The following is an 18,437-nucleotide window of genomic DNA, read 5'->3' as shown; positions in this document are numbered from 1 at the left end:
TAATATCCCCCCCCAAGAAACCCATTACCAGGGCTGACAAGTAGCAAGTGCCTCGGGAGGACAGGAATGGGTAGAGGTGGGTAGAGGTTTGTGGGGGTAAAAGGAAACAATGAGCGGAAGTCGCCTCTCCTTTCTCGCGTATGGAACAGAGAGACGATCGGCTTGCCGACAAGATGTTTGCAAGCAATCCTCAGATAAGGAGAATTACCACCCACTAATTCTGGCTAAATGTGATATATTTAAAATGTTGGCATAACAGCTGATGTTCACAACAGCCGGGAAGTTACCATCAACATTTCAGGAAAAATAAAGCTTGTTCTTGCCACTCAGCTCCTCTTTGATGTACCAGAGGAGTTGTTTGCTTGCTGCAGCTGGCTGTTTAATGGTTGAGATTAGAAGAGAGAGTGTGTGTGTGTGTGTGTGTGAGAAATACAGAGACGAAGAGATGAATATATAGAGATGAATACTGAGAGTGAGAGGAAAAGAGAGATGTGAGCTGCCAGCTATCAACATGGGAGGTTTACTGGGGATAATAACTATGCATGTGAGTAGTGAAAAAAACAAGAGTGGAGAAAATGTATATAGATAGATATTAAGAGTGAGAGGAATGCAGCTTGCTTGACAAAGGGGTGTGTGTGTGTGTGTGTGTGTGTGTGTTTGTGTGTGTGCACGGCTCTGCCTCTGCACAGACAAGTGACAACTTGTGACAAGTGACAACAGGAACTGTAAGTTCCAGGGCCATAAAAGCCCAGGGGACTTTAAGACAGCGGAAAGATAAACAGCGTCGTCACCCCGGGACGTTCTGTGGCCAGCCCAACAAGAACAAATCCCTTTATGCACACGGCAGGATTATCATCGCTCGGCAACGGCGTGTGGCCATCATTATGCCGAGGGGGCCACCAACCTCTCAGATACCAGCACCATGCCCCTAAGACTCTGAATCCCACATGCACAAAATTTACCCGCCCGCTTGTTTCTGTCTACCCCACTGATTTTACACAATTACACACCCACCATGGTTGGCACTTTTGGAGCAGCTTTGGATTCACCAATGAGATAGAGGCCATTTTAATGCTTTACCCCCTCCAATTTTCATTTAAAGATGACACAGATATCTCGGACGTTCAGTTAGCGAGCTAACAATAAGTAAAACGTTAATCTGATGCTCATTGAGTAGATTTTCTCCTAACAACATGAGCACTCAGTCATTATTAAAAAATGATAAAGGGGACATATTTCACAGAGATAACACGACGTAGACTGGGGCCATGCCGCACTGGCAAGCAAATGCCTTGCAGGAAATTGCTCTGTATGAGGTGGCATGCTGTTTAATTACTTGCAAGCAGCTTCAAATCCACTGTGCTGGAACCCTATGCTACTGAAATGCTCACCCTATTCCAGCATCCCAAGTTATTACCTGAGCACTAAGCGGGTAGGTATTAACCACTGATAAAGCCAGAGCCTTTTCTTAACTCAAACATATACCCTCGCATGAGAAATTTAAAGTAGGATCATTTTAGATCATCACAAATGAGTCTTTAATGAGCCAGCCATCTGTTTAGGTCCAACCTAACCAACCATCCAAGCCATGCTGTATCTAGGTGTGGCGTTATTCACCTCTCCAGAGCAAGTTCACACCTATACATTCTGTAGAAACTGCAGTCTATGGCACTTTGTGACACTAGTTACATTAAAAGTTGAGAGGGCTGTGCGGGCTTCATTATGTCATGGTTTGGAAAGGATTGGGGAATTTCTGAGGCTGTGGAAGGCTCGAATGTAGTGATTTCAATCCTGTTTCAAAAAGCTCCACCAATTGGCAAGCTCCCACAGGCACACTGTATCCCCGAAGATAACCCAGAAAGGACTCTCATATTCTGAAAGAGACACTTGTAAAACCTTGAGTCGTGACGATCAGGCTGCAGCCGCTGCTGTGGCTCTAGTGGAGGCACTCATGGGCCAAGTGGGGATTTGAGAAACTGGGGTAAAGAGCAAACCTCAGTGATCGTTTTTACTCCTGACAGAGCGTGATCTAATACCCCTGTCCAGGAGGGCCGGCTTTTGCCATGCCAGCTGCAGGACCACACCTTGCAGAGTTCCCGCACCAAAGTCAATCTACTACCAATGCCTCCCTTGCCCCTTGTTTATTTATAAACAGAATCTCTGTGTGGATGGACTTTAGGAGCTATATGGCACCCAAAGGGGGTGACGCCAGGATAACCTGGCAACCCGCTTATGGCCATGTCCACTTATATTGATTACTACAGCAGCTGCTGAGAGGAAAAGAGGGCAGGAGGAACAAAGGGAGACGAGAAAAATTGTCTCGGCGGGAGCACTTTCTCACCCATCCCGCTTAATGGACCTCACCGAATTAAAGAGATCTTAACAATCCTGGGCTAATTGTGGGATCACAATATATTAACCCCGCTTCAATTCTAAAGGGTGCCATTTTGAGCCTGTTTTATTCCAAATGCTTCAATTAGCCATAAAACATGCTGGCAAGTGCTGGCAGAGCCTCTCGCTCCCCTCCTTCACCCCAGCTCCCCCACATTGGAGAAAAGAAAGCCAACTCCAGTTGTTCATTATTAGGTGAGGGCCTTTTGTTATCAGGCAGGCTGTCTTTGAGATTGTCCTTGCGTTTAACTCTTTTATTGAGTTCCATAGCACAGCATTGTGTTCCAGGAGATACTATTCAGCAAGCTGATAACAGAAGGTGAAGGTGCTGTTTTAAACAAACACTCACTTCTGAACACTGGGGCAAATAGCCAAATTAAATCTGTTAATTGCTTCTTCAGGATTCCAAGCTCCTGAGCATATTTGCCAGGGATCAAATTTTAACGAGCTTTTCGGGGCAATGCATCATTTACATGTTAAAAGGAACCAAATGTGTTGTGAAAGTGCCAGCATGATAGACCTGATCACTGAATAACAGCGAGATGAAGTTTCAACAGACTAAACAGCGGCGTTATCTTCAAATGAGAGGCAGAACAAGTGAGACAGACTCTGGATGTGGGAAGATAAAATATCTCCCATTAAATGGGTCATCTGGTATTTAAAGTACTGTTTATTGTGGCTGTCTCTTTTTGCTCCCTCTCTCTTTCTGCAAATAGTGGAATAGCAACCAGTTGGTTCACACAGAAAACACCTAATAAACTGGCCCTGAAATTGCATGGTGGGGTTAAATCTGAGCCTTGACAATTTAATTGCGTTGCTTCATCTCAATCTTTTTTGATCAGCTCTCTGCTCTGTCAGGTATCAAAAGAATTCCATTGGAAGAGGTTAAGCGAACTGACAGACCTTCTAATCATGGCACGATCACAAATTGCGGCGGCTATAAGTACGCGTCGAGAGCGGTGGGCCGGTGGTGGTATCGAGTCGTCACATCTCGACTCTGCCAAGAAAAGCAGCCTTGGATTTGATAAACAAATAATGTCATTCTGTGTTATTACCCCCGGCCCCCAGATTTCAGAGGAAATAAATCAAAGTCAGCCTAGCCGTTAAGGCGTTAGTCAGGCCTGACACGTCGGCCGGTCACACAGCCACAACATATGGCAGCGGGGAAGGAGGGGGGGGAAGAGAGGTGCGGAGGGTTAAGGTATGGCACGATGCACGGCGGAGAGACAAATCATGGCAGCCACTAGAGATGTCTGGTCATTTAGCATGAGCTTACTGAGATGGAGAGAGGGTGATTATGGCCTATACGGAGCAATGAAACCATACATAACACTGTTAAGTCCCTCTGTGTGTGTGTGTGTGTGTGTGAGAGAGAGAAAGAGAGAGAGGCGGCGGCTGCACAGTCTGACAGTGTTCCAAATCATAAAACTAAATGTTAAACCTCCATTGTGGTCAGGGCTTTGCACCACGTCGCAGCGAGCTGAAGGCTCCTGTTGGTGCTCGTTTTCCAGCCGACTACATCGTCAATAGAGCATCTCCTTATCCTGAAACACTCTCCTACACAAATGATCCTATGGACTAGATATCCAGGGTCAACATGTCAACACTGCACATTAAACCACTGTCTCTCCTCTATTGTCAGTACTGTGTGTTGAGTATTTATTCTGTTTGTCGTGATGGTTTGGCCGCTTAGTTGCTAAATCTTGTGCCCTGTAAATGCAGAGAAGATTGTCTGGTCCAAGCACCAGGCGGCTGATTTTAGGCTTCTCCATCCTACTTAGCTATAATACCACAACTGGCCTTGTGATAATCCCTTGGTCCTGGCAGAAATTCACTATTTTGTGCCTCTGTTTAAACAAAACAAAAAAAACAAAACCAAAAGAAAAGAATGGCAGCTCTCTGACTGAAGAATAAGTGCTGGTGCAGAAGCTGACTGTTTACATGCCAAAATGTCTGTCTCAGTTTAGGAGGCTACATGAGTTCTAAATCAGTGAGGGAAGCGGTGCGACCTATCAATGAGGACCAGGATGCGTGTGCGCGGAGACGATGCGTCTCCTGGGAACCATTTGAGACTGTTAGAGCACTATCGGATGAGCTGATGGGGGGGAGGGGGAGAAGAGAAAGTGAGAAGAGGAGATATCTGTAAGTGAGTGTGTGAGAGCGAGCCAAAGAGAGAAAGAGAACTGTTGTTACACATCCTGACAGAGACCAGATCCAATTGAGACACCTACCCAAGGGATGTTAACAGTGCTGTTCTTTCTAGTTCTCTAGTGGAAAAAAAAAATCCTTTGACTGGTAACCCTGCTGCTAAAACTAACCACCTGAACTCTGTCACACATCTGCTGAGATCAGCTGAGGCTGTCACATGCCTTCACACCAAACAGGCCCTTTCTGTCTAACTTTGGGTCAGAAACCGTGCAGCTGGGTGGTGTACCTTTCCACTAAAACACACGCACAAGCAGAGATCAAACAGCAGCCGTGAGACATTACAAACCACTAATGAAATGTTCTCTTTATATTTATGACAGCTCTATAAAGATAATCTAATAACTTCCATCTAAACACCGCATACAGTGCGGGCGAGCTTGTGTCGATATGAACTCATACACATTCTCAAACAGCTATCCAAACAAGTTAGAGCATCACAGGGGGGTTTGGTGTGTCCTAGTGGAGCTTCCCCATCTATAAGCTCTGCCCCGAGCTGCTGTTGTTTTCCTATTCCAGCCGTCCAACAGATGGTCCAAGCAACCATTTGCTAACACCACAGAATCACACACCATCATAATGACTGGACACTCACTCTTTTGTTTTGGCAGCTACTTCCCAATCGGCCTGGCACGAGAAAACACTGATTGCTGTGATTGCTCTGCCTCCGACTCGCTCCGACGGTCACAGTGGGAGGGGGAAGAAAAGCAGAGATTTGGAGCCGCGAATAAGGAATATTCCACTAGATGCAGAGATGGGATGAGGAATGGTGCTTCACTCTGCTTTTCTTTTTTTTTTTTCTTCTTCTTCGCTTAATGGCATGCAAATAGCTATTTGCTTAAGTCTGCAGCTCTGAATGTGCACCACTAAGCAAGGGGCCTTTGAACATACTGTTACACTGTTGATAATGTGCTGGAGGAGACAGGAAAAAGGAGCACAGGGACGATGTCCAGTGCTCATCTTGCTGAATGGACACTGCCATATTCGCTGGCTGGGATGTCGAGTTGCTGTCCATAAAACAATTACACCCGCAAAGACGGCTGTCACTTTGGTTCTGACATTTACATAGATGTGCGAGGGGAGCAGAATGGACCAGAAGTTCTTGTTTTTTTGCACCGAGGAGTCAGTGTTATTATCCGCCACTGACACCACCTTTATACAGTCATACTCACACACACACACACACACACACACACACCAATGCAGCTCCTGACCTTTCAGGGCCTGCCAAGCCCATTGAGGGTTTGTGGAGTTTCATTTGTCACAGTAATGTCTTCCTCGGAAAGATGCCAATGCAAGGAGAGCCAGGATACAGCGGACAAGATATAGTGGTTTACAGAGTTTCAAACAGTCGGTGTGTTTCTGTGTCATTGTCTTTTTCTAAATCCTCGTGTGCGCGGGGGCTTTGCGCGTACGACAGAGGACGCAATGTCACAAATTTATGGTGATTGAAATGGCAGAATCTTTTGAGGGAAATGCAGTCAATGTGATTCTGCGGCTAAGAAGGTCACCCTATTCAATTTGCACTCAATGGCGTGCGCCGTGCCACAGGGAAACACCTGAAAGCAAACGATCTTATCGAGGCCTCGCAGGCTTCACCACTTACCCACTGCATAAAAGCTATTTGCTGATTACTAAATAAACGCATTATCTTTTACCTTGACTTCTGTGTGTGCGAGCGAGTGCCTCCTTGTCGCTCCTGGATCCAGGTAGGAGGCTGCCACTGCAGTGTGTATGCCTCTTATCCGTGTCGTGACTTTGTGAGCGTGTTATCTGAGCAGGTTTTTTTTTTTTTTTCTCTTGCATACTTTCAAGTACCATATGTGCATATGCTGCATGTGTGCAAGCAGTGGTCAAACACAGAGGACTTCACAAGCCTTTGTGTGTTGTGTGAGTGGTAACGATGTGGGGATGCGCCTATCTTTATAAGTAAAGAAATGAAAATACATCAAAGGAGTTGTGCGCCCACTGACGTGAAGCAGGGATACTATAAGGAGGGATGGGGGGTGGGGAGGGGAGAGGGGGCATGAGAGCTCTCAGAACCTTTCTTTGTAGCATCAACATCGAATGTTGAGCTGTATTTCATCTTAATCTGGGATCTGTTCTCCACGGAATACTGATGGTGCTGCTTTGAGTTTGGATAGGCTCACATTCCACAGCTTACACTGAGCCGAGCACACCCACCACACCTGCAGACACTAGTATACTACGCCGCGTCTGCCAAATGCAGAATGATCAATGGCCATTGACCACTTGACGACAAGCGTCCAACACTCGAAATCCTTTCCCAATCTGCCCATCAAGTTATTATACAACACAGTCCACAGCCATATGAAAAGAGCTTTGGCTGACCACAGTACAGCCTGAAAATGGTCTCCTGGAAAGAGCTTAACAAGCAGACAATTTTAGAGCTGTCGACTTCCTGGGGTCAACAGCACTGTCGGAGCAGATACGTGCAGCAGATTTACCCCGCTTCACAATTTCCCAATGCACACACTTTCACAATTCACAGGATAAGAAACTGGATTGCTTTAGCTGTGCTTATACCAAATAACTATGTAGAATAAAATGTGCAAACTTGCAGCAGTTGATTAGGACTGAGTATAAACACCTGCCTTTCTTAAGCTGCAGCCTCTGGCCTGTTCCTTCAGATCTTTTCTTCCGCTGGTCCTCCATACCAAATCATTTATCGATATCCACAAAAGTTTTTGTTTTCCAAAAAAGTACAGTAGAAGGACTGTTTTCTATCTGCAGAGATCAAACGTCTGCGAAAGCTTCTGCTTTCAGTTGAGGCTCAGGAGCTACTGATTGGGCAGCAAGTGAGTCATCCAAGCATCCAGTCACTCATGCATCAGCAGAGCCTCGGAGAGCCTCTTGAACTATTTGAGGCCTGTGCAGACTTAAATGCTTCAGGGGGGAAATAAGCTGGAGGTATAAGCATGCAGTGCACATCATAAAGCTTAGTTAGAATGGGTTTTTTTTCTGCATGGATGACAAAGCACTTAAAAATAGACTCGCAACCAGGGAAAACTAGTCATTCCTATGTACACTACAAGCCTGGAGTGGATATGGCCAAAGGAAAAAAAAAAACATAAATTCATAAAACATCAGGAAATCAAACTTGGGAAAATGATAATCAAAGACTTTGAGTAGATGCAATTAATGACTTTTTATTTCTTAAGAATTTAATAGAAGACAAGAAGAAGTTCTCTGCCAAATCACAGATCATCAGAACCAATCAGAACTAACTTAGGGCTCATTGATGATCTCTAGTTGTTTGACCTAATGACTTCAGTGTAAGGTGAAGTGCAGCTGAGCACATTCCACACCCACACCACACACTACTATACTGTACATCCATCAGTGATGCTGGGTGTGGTCAAAGATGCCACCTTTACACATTTCCCACAGTGAACCAATACCTTTTCACTGTGGTATCAAATTAGTCTTTAAATATCTGCCAGCTTCTCCCATAACTGCATTAGCTCATTTTTTAATGCATCACTAAAAAGAGATCATTTGTCCACTGAATTAATCATTATCGTCCAGAATCAACAAAGTTCTCCAGAAGCCGTGTTACAAACTCACAGAGATTGACAGAAAGTGGCAAACTACCAGAGCAGAAGGGCTGGCCAAGGCTACTGCCACTGCTGGGCCTGCTGGCACGAGACACACACACACACACACACACACACATACACATACATTGACACACCTGGGATCGATTGGCCTTTCCTGGAGAGGGGAAGCAGCCTATCGCCCAAGACTGATAGCGCTTCACCATGAATTACAGCAATCACTGATTGAAGGCCTCTCTCCATCCTCTTCCCTCTCTCTCTGTCTGTGTTGAGGTTTCCCCTTTTCCTCTGTTATTCACACTGTTTTCTCACCACTGGCTATTGCTTTCACTCTCTCCTTTGTAGCTACCTCCTCTCCCTGACACTCTCTGATCAGTCGGCTTCATCTCTATGCAAACACCCTCTCGCGGTTCCTGTCTTGTCGTTGCATAAGAGGAAGAGTATTAAAGCGTTCTAGGAATCCACCGTAGGTGCCTTCCTGCCGCTCCGAAGTGTACACTATTAAATAATACAGAGAGGAGCCGTCTTATCGCATGGCATCGTTGCAACATGTTGCAGCGCGCGTGTGTGAGAGTATGAGTCGGGGGGGCGGTGGATTATTGGCTTAGTGTTTTGGCCAGGTTAAAGTGAAACAGCCCTGAAAGGCTCTTAGTGGAGATTACCCCAGGTACTAAAAATAGTCATTTCCACCCAATACACACACACACACACACACACACACACACACACACACACACACACACGCACAGAAAACAGAAAGAGCTGAAAGTGTTATGTCTAGGTGGAGAAGACCACTATCTGATCTTTGTATAGGGTGTCTCAATTACACAGGAGAACAACACACACACGCACGCACACACACGTGCACATGTACACATTGGTGGCTCCAGTGTGATGAGAGAGATGGGTATCCACTGGGGGCAGGGGATCAGCTGGGGCACCAACACCAAACCATGCCTCAATCAGCAGCAGCGGCCCCACTGGGAATGTAGGTTGAGTGTGTGTGTGTGTGTGTGTGTGTGTGTGTGTGTGAGAGAGAGAGAGGAAGAGAGGAAGAGAGCTAGACAGGCAGCCAAGCAGCCGCTGCCAGACCAAAAGATGTTCCCTTCCTCTTTTACCAAACATTCCCTGAAGGGGACTATTTTTTTCTTTTGGCCATATCTACCCCTCCTGCTCCCTATTCTTTTATTTTTTACCCCTCGCTCCCTCTCTCCTGCCAGCCTCTCTTTCCAGAAGCGTCCGTCTAAGGCCAGAATATATTTGTTTAGCCACTGCAGCTTCAACTTCCCATCAGCCAGGAACAAATGCTTTGCCTTGGGAGGGAGGGAGACAGAGGGAGGGAGGGAGGGAGGGAGGGAGGGGGATGGCAGAGCCCACAGTGTTGTGGGGCGGCTGTTTGAGAGCTCTTGTTGTGGAGTGGATCTGACAGACGCTCCAAGATGACACGGGCTTGGACAGCCTAAGTCTGCATCTCTCTGCTATAAGTCTGCGCCTACTTGTCTGCGCTCCCTCTCATTTGTGTATCTTGAAACGGCGTCGCTGCAGGTCTGAAAACGCTGTTTGCCTTCAGTTTGACAGTGATGGAGGATTTCTTCCATCAGACAGTGCAAACAATGTATCAGCACAGTAAGAACTGGAGGGAAGTTGAGATGAGGAAAGTATGGTGTATTCTAATAAGACTCACTTGAGAAAATCATATTATACAGTGGAATATGATAATTCATACACCCTTTGCTGGAGCGGTGAACTGGTGCGGGTGGTGTACTCTCAAATGTCAGCATAAATTTGCAAAATAAACGCAACCGGTATTCAGCAGGGAGTAGGAACAGGGACAATAAGGGTCTGTGCCTGTGCTGTCTGTGCTGTCTGTGTGTTTGTGTGTGTGTGTGTGTGTGTGGGCGTGACAATTTCTCTCAGAGGGTCTCTGACTTTGTGTGCGCTCCTGTCTCGGCTCACAGGAGCGCCTCCCCGCCAACAAGTGTGTGAGCTAATCTATGCTTACACGTGTTTGCGGGGAGAGAAAGAGCTGCCTGAGGAAAACATTTTTATCACAGCATGTTTTATCAAAGCCCGCTCAAGATGACCCAATCAATCTAATCTGCCTTTACTTAAGAATAAGCGCCTGAGCATCTGTCCAAAAAGGCACAAACAAGCCAGACAAAAACCCCCATGATGCCTTTGGGAAGTCTGATGCCATCGCTAAGAGTTTGCATTGCAGGCGCAGCCTCCATACAGTACAGCATGTGCCTATATGCTATCACAGTAATGCTTTAAGCCTTTGCATCTTATTTTACTACCTGCAAAGCCCACAACCTTTTATTTCAATCCACGGGCTTTGATTAGGCTGGCACATGTCCAGCTGTCTCCTACTCTATATGTTTGTCTCTTTCACTGCCCATCTGTCCTCGCGTCTGTCTGTCTATCTTGTCATCTGCTGGCCTTGTCTGTCCATCTCCGCACCTCCCTTTGTTTCACTTTTCTCTATCTGCCCTTGTCCCTTTTCTCCCCCCCCACCCTCAGCTGTCCATCTTTCATCAGAGGATCTCACAACAGGACAGGTACAGCAGAGACGGCGTGTCAGAAGGTCGACTCTGTGCCAGTATTCTTGCATAATGCGTGAACCCATTCGCCACCTGCAACAACTGTAAATGCCTTGATCTGTATATACGTGTGATGTGCCGTGCCGCGTGCCGGGGCCGACCGCCACCGGGATGTCCACAATGGAATCTGAAAAAGCCCAAAAGCGACGAGACACGTTTCCATCAATCAAACGGTTGAAGTTTGACATGAAATCTGAGCGGGGACCTGCGGTTAAAGAGACATTGGGTCACGCTTCTATGCCGTTATCTTTGGCAGTACATTGGGAACTTATTGGAGTAACCACCCCTTAACAACTGCAGCCCAAAATAGACCGTGGACTTTCACGGTCGGCCCGTTTTGAAGAGGTGTCAAACACACTGTGCCAGGAGCAATAGTTGTTATGTGTATGTGTGGGTGCGTGTGTGTGTGTTTCAAGCGGAGGGAGGGAGGGAGGGAGGGAGGGAGGCGGCGGGGGGGAGGAGGGGGAGGAGGAGTGTGGTGTATCATTCTCCACATTTCGTGTCAGGGACAGTTGGGACAGTGGCAGGGAATAGAGCAAAAGGCCAGCCAGGGGACAGCTTGTGATCTAAGACCGTATGCTGTGTACGGAACAGAAAGCACACATACGCTGACAGAGACACGGCCTCGTCCATGTCCATACACACACTTCCACTGCTTATACGGTGTGTAAACAATTTCCATTGTCCCCCTAATGAGCACATGAGATTTACTCTGATGTGACAGCCATATATCCGGTCCCAGCTCCACTGTATAACCAAGACAAACTCTGTTTACTTATTTGCCCACTGTCTGTCACACGGAACTTTAACCTGAATGAAGGAAGAAAAACAGTGGATGTTTGTCTTTCCATCTGTGCTGCAAATCATTTCAGCGGCCGCTTACTTGAACTAAATGAAAGTTGGTGCAAACTTCCAGAGAGTGTGTTGTTTGACGGGGGGAAGGTTCAAAAGAGGAGCCTCAGTGTGACAGCTGCACCCAGCTGTTACACATGTTACTCAGGGCAGCCTTGATTGTCTGCTACCTGCCTTTTCTTAAAGCACTGATTTGTGAAGGGGAGACACTACAGGTGAATAGGGTAAAAATTTTAACTAAGATATCACCATGAAACTTCCCAAGTTTATCACTGACATTAAGACAAATATTTTTGTATTACAAGTTTTGTCCAATTTTATGTTTAAATATGTAAATGAGGCAATATCTAATGAAATATGCGCTAATTTGCATATTTTCAGAACCGAAATCTGAACAATGGATAAAGCCCCTTTCAAAATTCTTGTTTTATTTTATTGACATACTGTATGAAAGTCAGAAGTTTTTACAGACGGGATTTTGGATATTTCTTTTAATCACTCTGTAAATGAGAAAATACTGTCACTAGCCCTAAAAAAATCTAATTTCGCCATGTTTTTAGGGATAAAATGTTGTATAAATCAGGCTTTGAATGATATATCAACAATCCTCCTCTATAGATTGTCAATGTAAATCATTATTTTATGATTGGTTGCGGATACAGAGGAAATGACAATTTTTGGAGCCTAGAAAATTGTTCAGGAGAGAGAGAGCTTTACAATGATACCTGACATGACATGCGTCAAACAGGCACAGCACAGTATGTCACAGTAGCATGTTAACTTTTGGCGAATTTAGGAGAAATTTACAGACTCAAGAGACAAAATGAAGTAAAATAACCACCTTAACATGGTTTTGATACCATTCTTTTTTCGACTTTTCTGAAAGAATACATGTTAAGGAGGAAAAACAGTGTTTTTGCCTGTAGTGTCTCGCCTTAAGTGGGTGTACACACAAGCAAGGAATAAAAAAAAAGAAAAGAAAATAAGCCCCCCACAAGAAATAATAGACTCTCTGGCTTCAGGAGTGGCCAGTGTGTGTACAGGCCAATAAGAGGGGCACAGGAAGTCCAGCTAGAGCCCCAGCTCTCTGATCCTTGCCGAGCGGCAAACTTTCCCCTGTCAGATTAAGTAGGATTAGCCGGGTCCTGCCGTATGATGAACTGAAGCCTTTCCATATCCTGAGCATAATACAATAGCTGCTGGCTTGTTGACTTTGTGAAAACATCAGCCCACTTATTGCAATGTACAGTATTTGTGCGGATGTGCACGCGCCAGGCCATAAACACGCCAGCTCCTTCCCACATTGGAGATCACATACGGCTTCTTTCTCCCCAGCTAGCTCCCTCCTCACGCTCCTCAGTGGGTGCTAAGTTCCATTGTGTTTTAAAGTCACACGTGCACACACATAGACACACACGCCAGCACATGCATTCACTCTCATTGGTATTTTTATCCATCCCCAGAGCCACTCGGTGGCTGCAAGCCATATCACTCTCAGACGACAGAGGAGCCTCGGTCACACCAGCTAGTACTTAAGGCCCCCCCCCCCCCTCTTTTTGTGTGTGTGTGTGTGTGTGTAGGGGTGGTCTGCAGAGGTAGAATGTGTGCTGATATAAAGAGACTCTGAAAAAGGTGGTGGCAGTGGTGGGGAGGTTAAACGTGGAAAGAATTTAGTCTGTTATCAACTGCTGCCTGCAAGACCGCTGAGGAGGTATACACACACACACACACACACACACACACAAACAGAGCAAAGACCCTGAAAACGTGACTACATGACAGGGCCATAGGCGTGCACACATGCGCTGCCTTCTCAGACAGGGTTTTTCCTCCCGAGGCGAGGCTAAAGCATCCAATCTCAGTCTTTCTTGTCTATCTCTGTGGCACTGATAAAGGCTTATAATGAACTGGGGACTGGAACTCAGTCCCAAGACCGATGGCTTTATGGCCCCGGCCAGATCATCACCCTCTGTGGACTTCGTTTGTCACCGGGTGAGAACAGAAAGAAAGAGTCAGAAAGAGAGGGATAGGAGTAAACAGAGAGAAGGAGAACCAGAGAGAGGGGGAGGAGGAGGAGGTAGGGAGGAAGCAAAGATTAAAGTTTTACACTCTAACCTTTGAGAAGTGTTTTGCAATCCAGCTGGCATGTCCAGAGTTTACTATGGGAGTGTTCTTTCAGATGTGTGCCGCGTTACTGACTCTGCACTGAAATAAATGCTCAAAGTTTTGATAAGGGAGCCCAGCGGCGTGGCCAGGATCTAAACAAGGGGACCAAGGTTCTCCTGGGCTTATCGTTCTTCACCTTATCGCCTCTTTTGTACTTCAGAGCAATGTAATAGCATGTTTGTAAACTGGTAACAGTTGTACATTTTGTTTGGCTGGCATTCAAGAATGTGATAGCACGTTGTGTTTGCTACCGCATGTTATTATTTCAGCTCACTCCTGACCCCATGGGAGGGCATGTAATGAAATCACTGTGGATGCAAAGATGTTCCATAGTAGCATATTGCTTAGAGACAGCAACCTAACATGAATCACACACAACATACAGGTAAAGTGATGAAAGACAGACAGATGCAGTGGTTCAAAAAAAAAAAAAAAGAAGCCTCACTTACCTCAAAAAGATTGGATGCCTCATTGCCATACTGAGTGGAAATGATCTCTGATTGGTCACTGTACCATTTGAGGCCACCCAGGAAGCTGTCTGCATCTAAGTCACTGACATCCAGCTCTGAGAGGTCAAGTTCAGGTAGGTCTGGGCAGAGGGGCTGGTCTTCACCAACCAAGGCAGCACACTGGGGCAAAAGAGACAAAAACAAGGATGGTCAGACAGAAATCACATCTCCTTCATTATGCAAATCAGACACTGAACGTGCCGTGCCAAGATTGAAAAACAATGGGAACGAAAATCTGGACGAGAGTCAAAAGTCCTCTTAAGACCTGCTGCTGAGTCCTAAACAAAGGGAAATTCACACATTTGTACAACATACAAACAGTTAAGTTGTTTCACGCCTGAGATTCTCAATAAATATGGTTCTAAATTCTCTCATTTGAATGTCTGCCACTTTCATGTGGCACGCTCCCTGCCTGTAATTAATTAATACAGCCTTTATTACCGCTCTTACTATTACCCTATTGATTATTAACAGAGCAGTTTTTCTTAGCTGCAGGTCCCAATGTCCCAACCAGCAACCTGTTTCCACTCTGCCTCTGCTCAGCCCACAGTACACTTTGTCCTCCCACCATCACTCCCCGAGCACCGTCACCGGCGCTGGCCTCTGTGCTGCTAAACGCTGCCTGTTGACATTTTGTTATTCACCAGCCACTTTTATGTAATCTAGCCAATGTGTACTGTATGTAGCAGCTGCTCCCGCTTCCTCCCCACACAAATTATCAGCTCTCTTCTGGCTGCGAGTGAGGGGCTCCAGCAGCGTGGACTCTGGTGATGTGAAAAGGTGTTTCAGTGGAGGAGGTGGAAAGGGCAACAGATTAACCTGGCTCAGCTGATTTTGCAGGATCTTTTTAAATGACAGATATTCACCACAGTGCAACTCTGTGTCTTCTCAGGTGTTTAGTTCTTCTATCCAGCAAAATGACTCTCATAATTATTAATAAAGTGGTTATTTCACTCGTTAAAAAAGCAGCAGAAATGTGCAACAATCAGACAGAGCTTCCTGCAAACTTTGAGCTCTACATAGTGAGAAATCACGAAAAGGAAAAAAAAAAAGCTGGCCAGAATCGAGGTCTGTTTACACTGTGGCTGTGCACATGCAAATCCAAGCCTGAGAAAAGCTTTACGACTAGTGTCTGGTGGGGTACACGTCGCTAATTTTGTTGACAGCACACCAGCCAATGTATAAACGCCACAGGACGTTCTGGATACAGGATATATGATAGATATCCCCGGGCGAAGCCGGGAGGTATTTGGCCCGCAGACTGAGCAGAGATGAGGGACGGGTTCGGCTCAGGGCAAGGCTGGGAGACGGATGCTGTGCCAAGTAGGAAAAACCGCGCAGACACCGGTGTCACAGTTCATCTGTCCACGCAAACGCACCAACACGAATACACGATGACTTAAGACTATGATGAGACAAATCCGTTATGCTGCAGCCGCAACAGCGGAGGGGACAGATTCACTGCGTCTTAGGCTTCCCCCTGAGATGATCCGCTGTGACAAGGCACGGCATAGGGAAACGGTAACAGAGCTGTTAGGATATTCAGAGGCTGGACGTCCTATGCCCAATTATCTTATGGACTTCTTGGTGAACTAATGAAATAGCGCCGCCAGAGAGACAATCAGGGCGCACTACAGCGCTCCACTGATTTACGCACGCGACGCACATAAAAAGCACCCGCTAGGAGAGGATTATTAGAGGAAGGACCGATGACATGGATGACAGTTGTGTTTTTGGAAAGAGCAATGTTTTATCACACATTCTAGAGTCGAGATGCGCACATTTTCACAGGATGGGTCGAAGGAGGGGGTCCAGGAAACGCGCATTGTTGGTTGACAGTGACAGTCAACTAAACGCTATCGCAGCACCAAACGGTAAAGAAGACTCTCCATCCTGGCTAAAGTGACAGTATGCGCCTGGCTCGGTAATTAAAGTGCAAAGCAGCTCATCTGGATGGAAACCAATCCCCGAATCCACCGCAAATGACAAATTCTTACTTTTATTACAGAAATAAAGGCAGTTTTCTCTCTTCTATTCTCATCACGCAGCCTAAATGAGCACACATATGCAGCCAGACTGCAGTCACATCATGTAGTTACTGAGAAAACCTCTCTGAAGCATCACTGAGCTCCTGTATGCAGACAAGTACCTATAAGTGCAGCCAGGTAGACCTAACCCAAGCCGGACAGACTCAGTAGATCAGGAAACACAAATCCCTTTGATGTGCCTCATTATCTGCATGCACTTTAATCCTAACACTGAGGAAAATGTAAACATGACTGGAAAAGACGACGGGAGCGAGTATGGGCTAATTTCTTTGGATCAAAAATGCGCAGAAGGTAAAAATGCAATACGCACGAACATCAAATCGTCTATTCTGGCTGGCTGCGGTGCTGCTCTCCGGCCAGCTCTATACACGCTCCCCCGGCCGGGATGTTGGCACACAGACGTGGCCGGTACCGATGGCATTATGATGCTCCTGCGCAATGCCAGATAGCGGTCCCTCAGTGTGCACAACCTTTGCTCTCGCCTCTGAAAATAACATGCACTATCCCCCCGACACAGCACATCAAAGGGATCGTGGATTTCATGCGTCAGCGAAATACCTGACTTTGAGACATTTCAGTCATTTCGGCATGAAAAAGCTTCTCGGCACCGGAGCGCGTACAGTCCGCGGCTGGAGACAGATCCGCCAGCTTGCAAGCACTCGCTCCGACTGAGCAGAGATCCTACGAGGGGAGCAAATGGTCCTGAGCCTGTGCACACGTAACAACAACTACATCTTTAACTGAGGTGAAAAGGGAGATTCCGCACATTCCCTCCACTTGTCATATATCCCCGCGTGTTGTATATGTCCCCCGCATCCTCAACAGTGTCCAGACGCGCACTACACCGGCATGCCACCGCACCAGCACCAGCACCAGCAGAGGAGAAGAGAGCGTAGACTGAGCAAATCACTGTCTCGAATAGCCAGTGTTGTCCATGGTTCCAGGGGAGAAAAAAAAGAAAGTCCAGAGGGCTAGAAAGATGAAAGAAGTCGGATTTTTTTTTTTTTTTTTTAGATGCGCTCACCTCTAATTCTCTCCACACCGAGTCCTGGTTACACCTGTCCCACGCCATCCAGCCACTGAATGACGGTCCGAAAAAATAAAAATAAAAAGGAAAAAAAAAAGAAAAAAAGAAAGAAATCAAGTAAAAAAGAAATCCACACACGCTTCCCACTCGCTCTCACACAGGCAACTGCTGCCCCTCGCCGAGAATGAACCGAGGGCACCTGTCTTACAACTGCTTTCCATCACATGACAAAGCTATTAAAAGTAGGCAGGGGAGTGACTCCGCGTCCACACTACTCGCCAGTGACGCGCAGTGAGCAGGCGGAGTCTGGCTGCGCACATAGTAAAATCCTCTCCGTGCACTGCAAAAAATATCCATCTCCAAACAATATTAATATCTATCTATCTATCTATCTATCTATCTATCTATCTATCTATCTATCTATCTATCTATCTATCTATCTATCTATCTATCTATCTATCATATTGATTGTTGGTTTACTTGTCTCTGGCTTTTTTCAGAAAACAAGTAGTACACTCATATTAAAATTAATTTTATTTTCTTGGCTTTTTTTTTTTCTTTTTTCTTTTTTTGATGCATTTCTTTAACAATCCTGGCCTCATCGTGTCATGTATGTTGTGGTTCCGGCCATTTTTTGCAGCGTGAACGCCACACGGGCGCACATCTCCTGATTAAATTCATTTTAAGTTGCTATTGTAGTTTTAATAATTCGACTGTGAACTGTCAGGAATATATATAGAGCATTCAGGATCAGTGGTCTTTTTTTTTTGGGTGAGTTCATTAATGATTTGTCACATAATTACTGCCCGTCATCAGTCACTCTCCATGTCTTTGCAGCCCCGGGGTTTAGTGATTTAACGCCTGAAAATGAATTTAAGGGCGGTGTCTCAGTGTACATGTCAATCGCATTTAAAGCACCAATTGTCTAATTACAGGTTTTAAAGCTTTTTATATTTAATTAAACTATCGTTCATTAACAAGTCAATTACTTTTAATTGTTTGCGTGATTCCTGCGTGAACTGGTATTGCGTGTATCCTCAAATACCATGTGTTCTGCGTGT

General features: G+C 45.9%; 1 protein-coding gene across 7 annotated transcripts in view; it reads right to left on the bottom strand.

Moving 5' to 3' along the window:
* ppargc1a (peroxisome proliferator-activated receptor gamma, coactivator 1 alpha) overlaps positions 1-17,621 on the bottom strand; it is a 37,953-nt gene extending 20,332 nt beyond the window's left edge. For 5 of the 7 annotated variants that reach the window (XM_085806383.1, XM_085806384.1, XM_085806378.1 and 2 more), the window contains exons 1-2: positions 17,374-17,621; positions 14,242-14,421 (exon numbers count right to left, since the gene is read on the bottom strand). In XM_085806383.1, the coding sequence (XP_085662509.1) occupies positions 14,242-14,421; positions 17,374-17,421 (228 nt within the window). In that variant the 5' untranslated portion in view covers positions 17,422-17,621. Of the gene's footprint in view, positions 1-14,241; positions 14,422-16,907; positions 17,175-17,373 lie in introns of those variants that run through there. The other 2 variants (XM_085806380.1, XM_085806381.1) reach the window with 1 other exon arrangement.
* Between the last annotated feature and the right edge of the window lie 816 nt (positions 17,622-18,437).

The sequence above is a fragment of the Trachurus japonicus genome, chromosome 18, assembly GCF_045865225.1.
Source record: "Trachurus japonicus isolate A0001 chromosome 18, Traja_1.0".
NCBI lineage: Eukaryota > Metazoa > Chordata > Actinopteri > Carangiformes > Carangidae > Trachurus > Trachurus japonicus.
The sequence above is the reverse complement of the archived record's forward strand: the minus strand, read 5'-3'. Positions and strand labels throughout refer to the sequence as shown.